Consider the following 17431-nt stretch of genomic DNA (forward strand, 5'->3'; position numbering starts at 1 on the left):
CAAGTGTTAAAATATGGAGAAATCATTTTGTTGCCATTCATTCAGAAACAAGTTTAATGCTGACTGCTTAATTTGATTATCAGAAAAATTCACACATTTTTTCTTTTTGGGGGGGGAGGGGGGTAGGGGAATGTGAAATAACTGTTAGTTAATTCACTACCTAGTTAAATCCAGATAAACATTTAATTATGTGACCCTATGTTTAAGTCAATCAAATCTACATAGAAATTCAAATTAGAGCTTCCTAAAATGGCTGATGTTATGAATGTTACTATATAGCATTGATGGCAATCTCTTTTAGAAATGGAATGCTGTGCCCCACCTCACCCCCTTACCCCAGATAGGTGAGGGTGGAAGCACTTCCTTTGGGCTGTTGTGCAGAGGGGTAGGTGATGAGAGATGCCTGTGGAGGGGGCAGGAGAGTGGCCCCAGCACTCTGCTCCCCTCCAGCAATGTGCCATGCTGTGAGCTATGCTCCCCATAAACCTAGCTCCGCGCCAATACCAACATGGGAATCACCTTCACCACAGGCTCCACAGGCTGCTATCTGCACTGCATTCTCATGTAACAAATGAGCCATCACCTAACCCCACAGAGGGGAGAGAGGAAGTGCTCACACTGGGCTGCTGGTGTGACAGTCATAAGAGTGGTTACCTTAAACTGTGACCATTAAAATATGGTTTCAAATCAAAAATATAGTGGTCGCCATGGGAAAATAGCCAAATATTAAATATGCCCAAGTCAGCTGGGTTTTATAGAGATTTTAATTAATACAAATTAAGGAATTAATGAAAGGGAGAGAGTAAGAGGAAATAATGAGAAAAGGGATAGGCCAGCCTAGGCTTAAGCCTTAAGAGAGAGATCAGTCAGTCTTTAATCCACTCACCATAAGATTTGTCCCAAGCAAGATTCTAGCATTCAGAGAGACCCACCAGTTCAGCTCCTCAGCTCAACTAAGTCCAGCCACCAAGCCCTTCAATTCAGCTTTGACAAGCTGAACTTCCAGAGGCCTAAACCTCTTCCTTTTAAAGAAAATTTTCTCCTATGTCACCTCCCCTAAGTTCTCACATCTACCAATCACAGTAGACATTTTCACAGGACTGACCATTCTTAATTCACATCTGAGTAGACTAAACTTTTGAGTAATTCACACCTGAGTAGACTAAAACCTCACACCTCTTTTGTTAAGCTTGTCCCTTGCAAGTTTGCAAGTTGCCTGACCTTCATAGGTACTTAGCACCTTGTTGTATTAGATCTAAAAATAGACCCAGCTTAAGGTTTTTTAACTTTACTTTAAGTATGGGTTAAGTACTTTTCATTGTTCAGTAAAGAGTTTTACAACCTTATCTTCCCCTAAAGTATGCTTAAGTATGGGTGGAGTAGAGTTCTCACATACATTCCTGACTAAGTACCCCCATTGTTTAAAATGGGGAATAGCATTAACCAAATGATCTAAAGTAGAGTCCGTGAATTTTTAAGATTCACAAGTCTGAGAAATATTAAGATTCACACCCCCCCTGATGATCATTGGGAGACTAGTCTCCCCATTGATCATTTAACATAATCATCTTATAGTCCTAAACGCACTTCTAACTATAGATATATACAATATTCAATTTTCTAAGAGGAAATTAGAGTAGTGAGGGAGGAATAGAAAAGAAAGCAAAACCAGTGTTTTGCTAGGCACATTGACAGAAAGCCAAATTAGGGGCAGTCCCTTTTGGCATAAATGTATACATTTACAATAAATGTTCAATCAAACTTCAGTTCAATCAACCACACCCAAAGTTCATTCTTGATCTTCTTGCTGTAGTATAGGTTTTCTGGCATCTTTCTGCAACAGTTCATTCTCTGGATATTCTCTGGATTTAGGAGTTATCAAACTTCTTCCTTGAAGATCTTTTCTTGAACAAAATCAAAATCTTGAACAAAAACAAAATCTTGGATTTTTATAAAAATACAACCTCAAACAAAAAAATCAAAAATCTTGGATTTTAATTAAAATACAGTCCCCCCCCCCCCCCCAAGTAGGTGTCAAAAAACATCTAGTTCAGCTCAGGATGCAATGTTGAGTTATGGGGGTGTATGAGTCAATTATCAAAAGAAGAGAAAAACACAACCAAAAACATAAGGAAAAAAAATTCAAAAACAGACCCTTATTTGGGTTTAATAAATTTCTAACAGGTCTTTGTATAGGTCCAATTTAAAGTAATTTCTATCCCACAAGTCTGTAGGACAGATTGCAGTAATATTTCACTTACCCATTTTCAGCCAAGACTACAGGAAGTTGCCATAATATAAGAAATAAGAAAACTAGAATTCTATTTTGATAGGGAAGTGTCATTCCCTCATCTAATTTTTGTCCTTCTCAGGGATATAGGGAGCCAGCATGATAGTCAAATTTTGTACTTGTATGAGTACTTCACAAAGAGTATGGATACAAGGAAGTCCTACGACTTAACATATGTCAAGCGTTGCAACCTCGAGTCCACATTAATTTCAACTCCTTCCATATTGGCGTAGAAGTTCATCAATCCCACATGGATTAGTTTCATTTTGACCTGTGTGCTCTTTTTGGCACTTTTCAGGTTAAGTCTGTGCTCCTTGCTTTTATCCCATTTCCTGGAGACCAATACAAACATTAATCACACTAGGCAGAGGGGTGGGTGAAGTAAAAAAATGTCATCAGGCACAGTGGAGATGGGGGTAAGGGAGCAGCTCCATCCAAGACCTTCTGCCTTTCTAGTAATGAACTCTGGTGCAAGGGGTACGGGAAAGTAGGGCAGTGTGTGTGCCCACAGAGAGGGCTCTGCATGCCATCTCCAGCATCTGTGCCATAGGTTCTCCATTACTGCTATATAGCAATGATTACAATAATAGCTGAGCAGTAATTATAAAAGCATAATTATAAATACCTTATTTTGGAAGGAAACTAATTCCAACTCTATTCTGTGCTATTCCTTTACATATCCCAGTAAGGGGTGGGGTGGGGGGGGAGAGAAAGATATACTTCCAAAAGTTGGATTAGTAATTGGCAAAGTCATTGAGAGTGTGACAAAAAAGTAAAAAAAAATTTTTTTAAGTATTTGCCTATATTCAACCTATAAAACTATTCATTAGTCTGGGAACAAAATAGACATTTTATGAAGACTGTCATTATAAAGATGTGTTTAAAATAGTTTTCCATCCTAAAGATGCAGAACCTGGGTTTCTTAAGACCAAATTCCCCTAGGGTTGAGATTTGTTTTCTGAAAACTAGAATGTAAAATGTAGTGGCAAAAATGTAATACATTTTCAGAAACATATAATATTGCTAACTCAAATGATGCAATCTGACTTAGACTCTCTGAGTTGGAAGGATTACTGAATCTAATCCTCTGATTTCTGCAGATGACAATAGAAAGTCTGCGGTATTTACTCTAAATCTCAATAAACAAAGACAAAAGCAAATCCACATCTTCTTACTCCAATTCCAATGCTGTCCATAACATCCTGAGGAATATTTTAGTTGGATTACCCTTGAAATCAATGATTTGTCAATGATTTCATTTAATTCAATTCAGTTCAACAATCATCTAAATGTCAACTATTTACAAAGTAGCAGCCTAGGTGAAGAGGATACAATGACAAAATGAACAAATAGTCCCTATCTCTTTCAAGTCTTCTGTGGGCAAACAATATTTAAAAAGAAAAGTAAATACAAGAATATTTGAAGAGGAAGAGATCACTAGCAACTGAAAGGATCAGCACCACATCACCAGGAATGAGCCTTGAAGGAAAAGGATTCCAAAAGTGGGGGGGGGGGGGGGGGAGGAATGTAATCTCAGCATGAAAGTTAGCTTAGAGAGTGACACATCAAAAGAATTCTACGACAGAATAAGAAGGTAGGCCAACTATATGTAGAAATATATAGAAAGTGAGGGATAACAAAATAAACAACCCAAGTGGTACACTGATAGCTACAAAATATTAAGAGAACCTTTGGATAATGCTGTAAGGTCTCTCAGATTTACATGATTCTGGCATGGAATCACACAGGGAAGTAACACCTTAATGGGTTGTGATTTCATCAGTTTTCCCATCAATACAGATCCATTCAAGTATAGAAGAGTACATGATGTTTCTTGCTTGGAAATGATTCAAAAAACACCTTTTCAGGCACAGATCTTCTTGATTAGGTTTTTATTGCTTTATACATAAAGCACTTTAAGGATTACTACAAGGAGAAATATCTTCATTCCTAGGTCACAGTTTCTACTGATTGTCATTTCAGGAATGCTGAAAGCAACTCAAGACAGGGTATCTCCCCATTCAAGTGCATGAGGAATTAAACACTGCTTACAAACACAGTTGCAATGTAAAGTAGTACCACTCATTAGCCATATTGGCAATGAAGAGATAAATGGATAAAAATATTAGTAAAGTCTGTAGATATTTACTTGCAGTGTTTCATATAGGAAATTTTATTGTAAAACAGTTGAACATTCAAAAATAATGTAAATATAGTCATATCTTACATTAATTCGCTAATACATTCTCAAAATATCTGTTATATTCTAAAGAAACACCCAAAATACTAATATACATTAAAAACTGATTCTGCTAATCAACAAGAAATACTTTCTATGCCAAAATTAAACTACAGCATAACTAACCTTTATTAACAACCTTTATTAAGTCTGTCTCCTTGTATTTTAAGTATTTTTTAAAAACTGGTTTATGTTTAAAACACAGTGTAGACATTTCTCCACCTCAGTGATCATTTATTATATTTTCCATAGGTTTTTATCTTCTAAGCTAAATTTAGGTTTTCCTAAATCAAGAAATATATACTAGTTGCATTTTTAAGTACAGAATACTGCATTATATCTAGAACAACGTGGCTGTTTCTAAAGAGATTACATTCTTCTCAGGAGAAATCTACCACATAACCAGAGTGTCATACAAAAAGAACTAGATATGGAATCAGTGAATATGATCCACTCACAATGCTAAACTTGCCACTTACCTTCTTTAGGATATGGTTAAGTCACTCAGCCTCTCTAGGTTGTTTCTTGCTCCATAACTCTCTGGGCTCTAAGAATTCTAACTCTTAAAAAAAGGGCAATGTTAAACTTCCAAAAGCTAACTTGGACAAAAGTAGATTGTCAGCCATGTTCAACACAGACTGGGATAGTCCTGAAACAGATGGGGCTTGAGGTATAAATAGGGAGCCTATATATACAGAAAAGGAACAGATAATGCCAAATGTGGGGTATCGGGAAAATACTTCATTTAAAAGGGGGCATTTGGGATACTATAGAATGTAATCTCCTCAAAGACAGGAACTAGTTTTGTGACTCCCCCTTTCCCCCAGCACCTAGCACAATGCCTAGCATTTAGTACATACTTCTGATATGCTTGATTGCTATTTTGGATAAAGAAAGAACATGACAGCATAATTAGAAGTATAAGATTTCAGAAAAAGAATGGGAAAAGTCAGATCTGAATTTAAGCCCTAGTTCTGCTATTTACCTCAGCTGTGTTTTTCTCTCTTTAGGACTCAATAATTTCTAAAAAATAATATCTGGGGGCAAGCAAGGCAGGGAGTAAAGAATCCCCAAATCTTTTTGTGGTAGCAAAGAACTGGAGATTTGAGGGGTTGTCTATCAACCTGGGAAAGGTTCAACAAGTTGTGGTATATGATTGTTATGTAATTCTATGTACTTTGAGAAATGAGAAGCAGGATGATTTCATAAAAAAGGCTGGACTTGCATAAATTGATGCAAAGTGAAGTAAGCAGAACCAGAAGAACATTATGCACAATGAAAACAGTATTTTTTGATGAACTGTGAATGACCTGGTCATTCTCAGCAATAGTGGTTCAAGACAATCCCAGACTCATAATGAAAAATGGCATCTTGCCTTCCAAGAAAGAACTAGAATCTGAATGCAGACTGAAACATACTATATTTCATTTTAGAACTTTTCCACAAAACTACTCCTATAGAAAAATGTTTTACAAGATTACACTTGTAAAATCTATATCATATTGCTTGCCTTCTCAGGGAGGAGGAAGAGTAGGAAGGGGTGGTCAGAAGAAGGGAGAAAATTTGGAACTCAAAATTTTTTTTTAAAAAAATGAATGTTTAAAAGATTGTTTTTTACATGTAATAGGGGAAAATAAATTATTTTAAAAATAAAAGACTTTAAGATCCCTTCCATTTCCAAATCTTTTGATGCAAGTGTCTGTAAAATTCCTTTCCAACTCCAAAATTCTGAGATTCTAGGTTTAGAGATGGCTGGTAGTTAAATATGGATAGAACCTAGAATACAAGGGAGGGATGGAAGGAGCAGTAGGAGGATGAAATAATATGTTAGATTAAAACCAAATCCTGAAAAGTCTCAAATGTTGTGTATCAAAAATTTAAGAGATTTACAAAAGCTCTTCTTCTGTTTCATCAAGAAAGCAGTATAGTTTTAGTAAGAAGAATACTGATAGGATGTCAAGAAACAGAGATCTGATTTCTGTGTAACAAGCTGTATAAATTGAAAAAAGGTAAAGGTCTTGCCCAAAGTTTCATTATCTCTTAAATGAGGCTATTGGCAACAACTAGGCAATAGGTCAACAAACTGATATATGTATGTATTTAGTGGAATATTATGCCGCCGTAAGAAATGACTAAAAACTAAAATTTAGGGGAAAAAATGAGAAGACAAACTGTCAGAATAAAGAAAGTAGCACCAAGAGCCAATATAATATAATATAATATAATATAATATAATATAATATAATATAATATAATATAATATAATATAATATAATAACATTCAAAGACAGCTGAATTCAAATATAATGACCAATATTGCTTCCAGAACTCATAGGATAAAATGCATTTTCCTCCTCCCAGTAAAGATGTAGGGGGCCACAGATGTAGAATGTTTGATTTTGCTCAACTATTCTTCTTTCTCCCATTAAAAAGGGTAGAACATTGAGAAATGACTATGTTGTAAAAAACGAATTATGAAAAACCTTAAAAATTAAATATGGGAGTAAGATTAAAGATATTTTCTAAGATCTCTACTACCTACTATCATTCTAACTAAGTACAACCAATTTGTTCTATGTCTTTCATGTGTTAACATTAAGATCATTACATGCATGGACTAAGTCTAACGGTTCTGTATATAAATTCCATCTCAGAAATAAACAGCTAAACCAAGAGACAGCAAACTTTCAAAAAGTAGTCTACCGACCCAGGAAGCTTCTGTCCTTATAAGACTACTGTGGAACAAAAAGTAGCAATGAAAAAAAAAAAGGCTGGGTACGCTCTAAGTTGTAGAACGCAAGCCTAAATTTTATCGAATTTTTCTTAATGTTAGAAATGTCTAAAATAATCATACTGTATATCATTTTGGAAATTATTAACATATATTTTCTATATATAAATTTCCAAGATTAAGAGCCAAAGGTGTTTTCCAAATTAAAAAATGGCATATGAACTGACAAAGGGCATTTATTTTGCAAATCCTTGTTAAAAGTCACTTAAGCATCTTGAAATGAGGACCTTTCCAAATTAGAGATAGTCATACCATTTGGCTATTCCCACCTGGTGAAAAGAAAAGCATTTATTTCTTCCCTGTTTTTCTTTTGCTTACTTCTACTCAGGCACAGAAAAAGTCCCATTCGTCCACTGCTTGGAGTTATACTTTAGCTACTCCAGCTGAGAGAGGATTTAGTTATGCCACTTCAAAGTCAGACCACAAAGCTCTTGCCAAGAAGTCCTAGAATCCCAGAGCTATCCAAAAATGGAATGGGCCTGCCTCAGGGAACACAGGGCTCCTCTCCACTGGTCTCATCAGAAGCTGGGTAAAAAACTACTTGAGGACATTCTAAACAAGATTTAGGATTTTGGTAAGAGTTAGTAATGATTTCTTGAAATTTCTTTCAATTCTTTAATTCTGTATTTTTTTAACAGTAGAACACTGATTAGATTAAAGTGATGATTCTTAGTTTGGTGCTGTTTCTAATACTTCATATAGGAAAAGAAAGGTATTTGCACTACATTATTTAAAAAACAACTGTTAAGTTAGGGCCAGGAAAAGAAAAAAATCCATTTTGAAAGAAATATCTTTTTTCAAAAAGAAATGTATTTTTAACTCAAATAATCAAGTGCTATAATAAAACAAATCAAGTAATATTCCAAACTGAACGTGCTTACACTGCAGTTTTCTAAGTAACACTGACTTCTACGAGTTTAAAACTGTAAGTTAAAAGTATTCTCAGTATAACCTTAAACCCCACATTTTCAAAACTTCCAAAAATATTTCAGTGAGACAATTATTAAACTTAGTATCTCTCATGTAATAAGTACTTTCAATGTACAGTTTAATAATATTAATTTTTTATATCTTCTCTTGAAAAAGTATTTAAGATTTATAAAATATTTATAAGCCACGGTTTTACTTTGATTTCAATCCCTCTGCTATTGAATAACCAATATGCCTCCAAAATAGTAATCACAACATATTAATATAGAATTTTCACACTACTAGTTACTGTTGGCATTTTCCCTAGCTCTCACAACTTTTTATGGAACTCCATGACAATAGTCATTTACTATAATTTGGGGATTACCAAAAGGTTAGCCCACTCTAGATCACTTAAGTAGTTTTCCTTTTACAGACAAGTGAGAAAAACAACACTAGATAAATAAGCTGACAGAACTGTTGCATTTTCAATTTCATTTATTTTTTAAGATTCAATTCAATTCAATTCTAAGATAAGTATCCCTGTATAATTAAAAATTTTCAAAATTAAAGCTAACATAATTATGTCAATGTGGAAATTTAATTAATATTCAATTTTAAAATAGTTAAATGATTAAAAATTTACTTGCAGAAAGGGGCATAACAAAGGTTCAATTAGAAACATTCTTTCTAGCATTTAATTAAAATTTGGGCTGGATTATGTTATCATTACCAGGAAGGGGGATGGGGGATAAGAACAATAAAAATAATCTTCCCAACATGCACAGCAAGAGATATGTGTCTGGTTCATAAACAAACCATTAATATGATATCTGAATGTATATGTATATATACATACATACATACACACACATATTTTTTAAATTATATGCAAATAAATTTTGTCTATTTCTGATAACACACTAGAAGGGGAAAATATATGCATAAAATAAAGCACCATATGAAGAAGTATAGTACATGTGGTTAAAAATAGAATTATACAAGGTCCTAAGAAGAACAGATCACTTCTGGGTAGTCATGAAGAAGATTTTAAGGAGGAGTTGACACATGACCTGGGCCTTGAAGGACAGTGGGTTTGTTTTGGGAGGGAGCAGAGGAGGATCAACCAAAGGACAAAATGAAAAATGAATGGCTTAAGTTAAAGTAGGGAGGCAGAGAAGCACAGATTGATGACAGAAGAATGAGGTAAGGTGATGCTGCAATAGGTAGTGAGCCTAGAGTCAGGAAGAACTGAATTCAAATGGTGTCTCAGACATTTATTATTAGCTGTATGACACTGGGCAAAGCATTTGATCTCTGTTTTAGTTTTGTCATCTGTAAATAGAAATAATGATAGCATCTCTCTCAAAAGATTGAATCAGATGAGCTAACATTTGTAAAACACCTTGAAAACCTTAAAACACTTCATAAACACTAGCAGCTTTTATTAAAATGGACAGCCAATGGAGATTTTTGAGCCAGAATGATAAAAATGCTATCTCAGGAAAACTAAACTGGTAGAAGTATGCAGGATGGACTGAGCCTGGGAGGACAATTAATTAGCAGTCTTGGCAGTGGCCCATGCATGTGGCAAATTGGGGTTTCAGCTAGGATGGCAGCATTGAAAATAGAAAAAAGAAAAAATTACAAAGAAACTTAGCAACTAAGTATTTGTGGTCTCAGGAATCTAAGAAGACTGAGAAATTTCAAGTCTCTTGGCATGATTAATGAAAGACAATCTAAAGTAAAAAGTTGGTGGATTTTTACATAGGCAAGTAAGAGGGAAGGTGAAAGGATAAGCTGATTAAGTTTTTTTAGATCATATGAATTTGAGATTACAGTAGTATGTCTGCACAGGTAGGGCAGGGAGTTGGAAAAGTAAAGAGCTTGTTGGAAAGATCAAGGCAATGGCTATGGAAGGCAGGGGGAATGGAGAAGTAGATTTGATTTCCAAGGGAATGACTATAAAGAAAAAAAAGTGTCAAAATGAACTGATGCCCAAAATCTATGAAATGGTAGTGCAAATCACAATCTTGTATTGAGTATATTAACTATACATTAGTACATGTAAATATATTAAGAAGTTACAGATCTTTAAGTCATTAAAAAAATGATATTCCTAAGAGGAATACATCCACTAGGAGTCCAAAAAAAATCATAAATAGCTAGAATTACTGATTTTTATGGTAAAATAAGAAACATGACACTTCTATTCTGGTTGTTTTGGGGGGTAGAAAAATAGGAAAAAAATACTAAAAAAAGGTCCATTTTACTTAAAGGCTGGAGCTGTATCCTCAGTTCCTAATATAATACCTGACACACAGTAAATACTTAATAAATACTTCATTGATATGGATAACAAAATTTCTATTTAAAAAAGGTTTTTGTAATTCATAACAAAATAAGAAAACGCATTAACCTTACTGAACTTCTAAGTTTCCTGCTTTCAATGCTAAATCTATGATCTTATGTGTGGGTTTTTAAAAAATTAAATTATATAAGCAAAATGTCAGAACAATGAATACTAATTGGTGGAATGGAAAGTTCTTAAAGACTTTCCTTATCTAAGTGAAATCCACAATTTTTTTGGTTGAGAAAAAAAATTAAGGTGAATACATGAAAAAACAGATCAACATTTAATCCAGAAAGTTTCTGCAATGTAATGAGGCAGAAGTCACAAAAATATAAAACTATCAATTATATTCAAGATCTTTCAATGGATTACTACTGGAAAAAAAACCACTGAATTAACTTTTCTCATGCTTGTTATTAGGTCTGTTTTACAACAAGAACTTCACAGCAGTTGATAAAGCATAAGTAACGGAACTCAAACACTTTTCTTTGTTATAGATTTCATTTATGATCTTCTATTTTTACTTTTCACTTTTCCAAAAGAGAAGTGCCTGCTTCCCTCACCACAATGGCAAAGTACACTCACTGTGTATTCAAAAAGGTTAGTAAACAAGAAATACTGATAAAGGAAAACACATGACAGAAACAAAATGACCCTTAATATTTAAAAAAATATAAAATGTCACTAGTCTGAGGAATGTAAAAATGTGATGCTTCATAATTCTTATGTAAAAAGGTTTTTCTAATGAGGACTTCCACTTACATGCTAAGATAAATTATATACGCTAGTTAAAATACATTAAGTTTAGAGAATGTTAAAAATCCAACTCACTAAATCCAGAATAAAAATCAGTACTATGTTTAAAACCAAACCAAAGTGATTATTGTGACATTGAAGACACAGGAACTGAAACACCAGCTATAGAAATAGAACTGAAAAGTCACTAAATATAAATTGTATCGTTTGAACCAATGCCGTCATTAAAAATATCACAAATGACCCTGTTTCTCTTTCCACTCAAATACACTGAGGTCATGATTACAAGAGAGACAAGAGAAGAAATGAAGATAAAACAATTTAAAATATTAAAATCAACTATTACAAACTACCTTTCAATGCTTTGAGGTCTGCCCAATTACCTTTGTGTCTTCAAAAATCGTATTTCATATAAAAGAAATAGCATGGAAAGACTTATAAAGGCATAAAGTCTTTCTCTCTCAAAGTAAAAACTGCCAGTTCAGGTCATATTTTGGATTTTCTACCTTACTTTTAAAATAAACCAATTTAATGAAATGGCCCTTCAGCCAACCACCCCAAAATTGTAAAAACCTAGTGTTCAAAGCTTAACCAAAAAACAAACCTCTGGCAACTATCATTTTGCTAGAACAGGTTAAAGCATCCAGATAAAGTTATATGAAGACTGAGCTTAGGATGTTCATATTTTGATTCTGAAACTCACAGTTAACTTGGTAAACAAAGACTTGTCAAGTTCTATAGAAAGCCTGATTCAATGAAATCAAATTTTAAATGTACATCTTTCATTTAAGCCGAAAGCAGCAAAATGGGAAATGTGACCACACACCTCTCTCTAAAATATGAGGCAAACTAATATGCATGAAATCTAAGCCCTAAGTTTCACCACCCACAGACAAGTTTTATCTCCACTGCATTACTCAAAATAAAGCCTTCCTCATACACCATTTCAGTTTTGAGATATGGAAAGATGCAAAGGGTTGTCAACAACAAGCATTCGCTTAAAATTTTTGTTTTCCATTCTGAGCTCTGTTTGGTACCATTGCCTTTGGCCTGTTCAAGGCAAAATTCCACGTTATCTCTGGACTGCCAATAGTCTCTCCTTATTTGGCTAACATCGAGAGATCCCAATCTGACTCTACTATAAAACTTTAACGTGCACAAAGCATCCATTTTGAGCAAAGTTCCTAGTTTCTTTTTCCCCACCTCCATCAGGGGAGTAGGTGGGGGTGGGCAGCGAAAATACTGTCTAGTGAAGTGTATCTTAACAAGTGTATCTTAACAGCCTCTTGTAGTCCCCCACCCCTAACCTAGCCCTGTTCCTGAACAACTTCATGATGGGCAAGTTTCGGTAAAACCAATACACTGGGGATAGGGAGGTGGGGGTGGTTAGGGATGAAAGGTCCCTGACACTGCGGCAAAATCCTCACGTAACACCAGACTCCTCAGATAAATCTTCCGGTAGGGAGGTGGGAAGCATTTAACAGTTCTTGGACCTCCCCTCCTCCATCTAACTACTCCATCTCCACCCCTACAAGGAGAAGTGCAGACCGAGCTGGATGGATCCCACCCCCGCGCTCCAGGGAAGGGGGCAGGCAGGAAATTATGTGCCCGGGACTCCGGACACGGGCCGATGCCCACCCTATGCCTCAAGTCCCCGGGCGCCTCCCCACTCCTTCCCCCCTCCCCCATACATTATTAAGCAGTGAGCTCCGCGAGGGCAGAGATGTTATTTTAATGTCAGTCTTTGTATCCCCAGAGTTATCGCAGTGCATGGCACATAGAAAGCGCCAAATAAATGCTCCTTGACTTCGCTACACAACGGGTATAGGGGGCAGTAAATGAGGACTGGGATTCCCAAGTCTTATGCACTGATGAGAGAGATCCCTAAGTGCTCCCACCATCCTCTTTCCTTTACACATTTTAGAGGGATCTCCAAGCGCTCGTCATTCAGTGCTTTATAAGGCAACAGTGCCTGACACATAGTAGGCGTTTAATAAATGCTTGATGGCTTGACTAGGCTGTATGCACGGGAGGGTAAGAAGGAAAATGGAATCCCTAAGAGCTCTCGCCACCCCCACTCCCCATTTTATCTCCATTCTCACGCCCCGGACCCACCCAGAGCCCCCTTAAATCTGCCGAGGGGGCACAGAAGTGGCCGTCCTTCCCGGTCAGTCCTCGGTTTTTCCCCTGGGAGATCGCAGGTCGGACGGTCCCCGAATCGGTCAATCCATCCAGGGTCCCTCTCGAGCCCCCGGGATAAGGGAGTGGGAGAGGAGGAAGAGGAAGAGGAGGAGGGGGCAGGGTCCAGCCCAGCATGAATTAGGCGCCTACTGTGTGCGTGCACATCCGGCAGAGGGCCCGGGCCCAGTGCTCCGGGGCCTCTCCGGTGGTGGCGGCGGCCGCTCGGACAGACCTGGTGCAGGGCAGTGAGTCCGTCCACATTGGCGTAGTTGATGTCGGCGCCGCGGTGCAGCAGCTCGAGCACCTCGTCCGTGTCCCCGCTGGAGCAGGCGGCCAGAAAGACGGCGCCATCGTCAAACTTCACCTTGGTCTTCTGGCGCTTCACCACGGGTGGCTCGAGGTCTGTCTCGGAGCCGATCCAGCGCTTCAGCTGCTCGTTCCGCTTCTGCTTCGCGTCCGCCATCTTCATCTCCCTCTCCTGCTGCCGGGTCTTCTTATCGCGAGGGGAGGAGGGAGGGAGGCAGGGAGAAGAGGGAGAGGGAGGGACGGCGGGCTTGTGGTGGTGGGGGCGCGGGCGCGGGGGCGCGCGTCGGACCGACGAGGAGGAGGAGGAGGAGGAGGAGGTGGGTGTGGGGGACTGGAGAGGAGGCGGGAGGAGGAGACGCTCCTGCGAGACTTCCGGTATCCCACAGTGCACTGGGGCGGCGCGCACCTGGCGGGCGGACCGAGCGGGCCTCTCTTGCTCCTTCTTCACACAAACACGCCGGCCCTGCCCGACTCCGCCCCCGACACTCTGGTGCATGCCGCTACCCGTCACCGGAGGCTTCTGTAGGGAAACATCGCGAGAGCGGAGCGGGGAGGGGTTCTTCGATCGCTGCGCATGCTTGGTACCGCCGCCTCCCCCTCCCTGAGAAAGAGTAGGAGGAAGAGAAAGGGTAGAGCTAACTGCCGCTGCCGGGCGCGGCGGTTTTTTGAGGGTAGAGGGTGGGACCTCGACTGCCTCCGGAACCTGGCGGCGGGGAGGAAGGGAAAGGGGCGGGGATTTTGTTTCTGGGCCTCTCCGGGGTTGCTCCTGGGCCGGGGTGAGGGAGGATCCACTCAAACCGGGTTTCGACGAGGCGTCCAGGGCTGAGGGTTGGCTATGCAGACGCACCTTCCTTCTCCGTGACTCGGAACTGCATAGAGCCTTAGAAAGACGGAGGTTCGAATTCTGACTCCGACACTTCCTGTCTGTGTGATCCTGGGCTAGTCATCTGGCTTATTCAGTTTTCTCCTCTGCAAAATGAGAATTCCTACCTCCGCTAGGTTATTGGAGGGAGGATCGGGTGAAATAAACTTTAATAAGAGTCTCTTCAACTTTTTCACAGCTAGGTTGCCCAGTAGATAAGAGACCCAATCTTGAACTTAACCCCTTTACCCCTGTCCCAGCCCTTACCACTCCTGCCTTGATTCCAAGAGAGATGGTAAGAATTTTCTCTTTACCTTCGTGCCTCCGTTTCATCATCTGTAAAATGGGGGTAATAATAATGGTATCTGTCTCCCGGGGTGGCTTTTTGAAGATCAAATGAGCTAACACATGTAAAAGCAGTTTGTAATTAAATTGCATTTTTTTTAACTCTCACTTTCTATGCTAATAACTTTAAGAAGGACGAGCAAGGGCTAGGTTAAGTGATTTACCCAGTGTCACATAGGAAAGTGCTCTGCCCCTTTAAAGTGCATTATTATGTCAATTGTGGCTCAAGATTAAGAGTACTGGGCCTGGAGTTCAGGAAACCTAAATTCAAATCCAGTCTCTGACACTAGATGAGTGACCTTGGGCAGGCCACTTAATCTTTGTATGCCTAAGAGGCTGCTAAAGGCCTCAGTGGATAGAGTGCTGGACCTGGTGTCAGAAAGACCTGAGCTTAAATCCTGCCTCCATGCTTCCTAGCTTATGGTGACCCTGATTGCCAAACAAAAGGATCCCCAGGAAAGGATGGGGCAAACCACTCCAAAATCCTTACCAAGAGAAACTCATGAATAGCTATGGCCCATGGGGTCACAGATTTATATAGAACTGAGGAGACAACAACAAAAAGCATTAGAAATGCTAGCAGTTCTTACAGGAAGACCCAAGTGAGAGTCTATTCTAAGAACACAACTTCACTGACTTCAGTTAATGTAATGGATTAAGATGCTTTGCAAACTATAAAGCTCTGTATAAATGCTATCAAGTCACATTCTGATAAACTCACTGAGGATCAAATGAATTAACATGTAAAATGTTTTGCAAACCTTAAATCACTACATGGTGTTTGTTATTTTTATAGGAAAGATCTAGGTTCCAATACCACTGCCAAGTATCCATGTATGTGACCCTGGACCAGTCATTTAACCTCATAGTTCCTCAGTTTTCTCACTTGTAAAATAAGGAGACTGGTCCAGATGACCTCTCTGGTTCCTTCCAGCTGCAGATCAATGGTTCTGTGGTCCCTCAATGTAATAAAAATTATTTATAGAGCATCTTTCAGTTTACAAGACCTCTTCACCATGCCCCTCTGTTATAGGGAGTGCATTGTATCCATTTTACACTTGAGAGAATAGTTTCAGAACTTAATTGTAACTTACATAATAAGTATAGGCTTTAAAGTTTGCCTAGCTTCTTGCATATATGATCTCATTTGATTCTTATGTAGCCAGCCTGTGCAGGACATAATATGATACAATGTCATCTCCATTTTTCAGATGAGGAAACTGAGGCCCAGAGATACTAAGTGACTACTAGCTCAGTCACAACTAGAAAATTGTAGAGGTGATAACTCAAATTCATGTCTCTCCAGAAGATTTAGGGCTTTAAAAAAAATAAATATTATGCCTCCAACAAGTAAACTGTATTATTCCTTCTCAACCTGCCAATATATGATCGAGATATTGACCTAGAACTATAAAGTCATTTAGAGTCCAACCTTCTCATTTAACAGATGAAATAAACCTAAGAAAGTTAAGTAACTTGCCCAAGGTTTCAGAGGTAGGGTCAGATGTAAGATTCTGACCCTCCTAGCAAGAGCTCTTCACACACACACACACACACACACACACACACACACACCCTCCCCCCAGCAAGATGCTTAACTGCATTAGTAAGTTGCCTCTTTCTGGGAAATCCTAAGTCACACACACACCCCCATACACACACACACACACAGAGCATTAAGTGCCTTTTACTACCAGGCATTGTACACCCTGCCCTCAAGGAGGAAAAAATGCAAGTGGTTAAATATGATATTTATACAAAACAAATAAAAAAATTGGGTGGGAGCTAATTATTGTGAGGTGTAATAAGGAAGTACAAATTCAGAGTAAATTTTTTTAGGTAAGGGAGGCAGGTAGGTTAAATAAAGAAGGCAGCTAAGTGGCTCAGAATAGAGTGATGGGAAACCCAAGTTCAAATCCAGCTTCAAACGCGAACTATGTGACTCTTGGCAAGTCACTTAGCCTCTGATTTAAACCACTGGAGAAGGAAATGGCAAACCACTTCAGTTAGTACAATCCCTGGGGTCATAAAGAGTCTGACATAGCTGAACAATGACAAGGTTAAATAACCCTAAATCTGAAATGTAGGTGCTTTGTTTCTAATAACAACCACCCATTTTCTGAAATAACATGAGCAATCCTCTCCTACTCATAATAGACCAGAGATAGAAGATAAAGGACTAAACTGGGAATTAGGGAAACACAAATTCATATCCTACCTCAGAAACACAAGCTGGGAGACCTTGGGCTTTACCTTAAGTACCTACTGCTTCTTTCGTAAAATGGGTTACTTGTGGACAGCTAGATAACACAGTGTATGGCATATCAGGTATAGAATAGGAAGGACCTAGGTTCAACTGTGGCCTCAGATACTTCCTAGCTATATGACCCTGAACAAGT

At 38.4% G+C, this 17431-nt stretch overlaps 1 protein-coding gene across 23 annotated transcripts in view; it reads right to left on the bottom strand.

Annotated features, from left to right (window-relative positions):
- PPP1R12A (protein phosphatase 1 regulatory subunit 12A) overlaps positions 1-14625 on the bottom strand; it is a 185519-nt gene extending 170894 nt beyond the window's left edge. For 3 of the 23 annotated variants that reach the window (XM_056798531.1, XM_056798530.1, XM_056798529.1), the window contains exon 1: positions 13752-14619. In XM_056798531.1, coding sequence (XP_056654509.1) covers positions 13752-14321 — 570 coding nt within the window. In that variant the 5' untranslated portion in view covers positions 14322-14619. Of the gene's footprint in view, positions 1-13751 lie in introns of all 23 variants that reach the window. The other 20 variants (XM_056798551.1, XM_056798549.1, XM_056798548.1 and 17 more) reach the window with 15 other exon arrangements.
- Between the last annotated feature and the right edge of the window lie 2806 nt (positions 14626-17431).

The sequence above is a fragment of the Monodelphis domestica genome, chromosome 5 (genome assembly GCF_027887165.1).
Source record: "Monodelphis domestica isolate mMonDom1 chromosome 5, mMonDom1.pri, whole genome shotgun sequence".
In the NCBI taxonomy this organism is placed as follows: Eukaryota; Metazoa; Chordata; class Mammalia; order Didelphimorphia; family Didelphidae; genus Monodelphis; species Monodelphis domestica.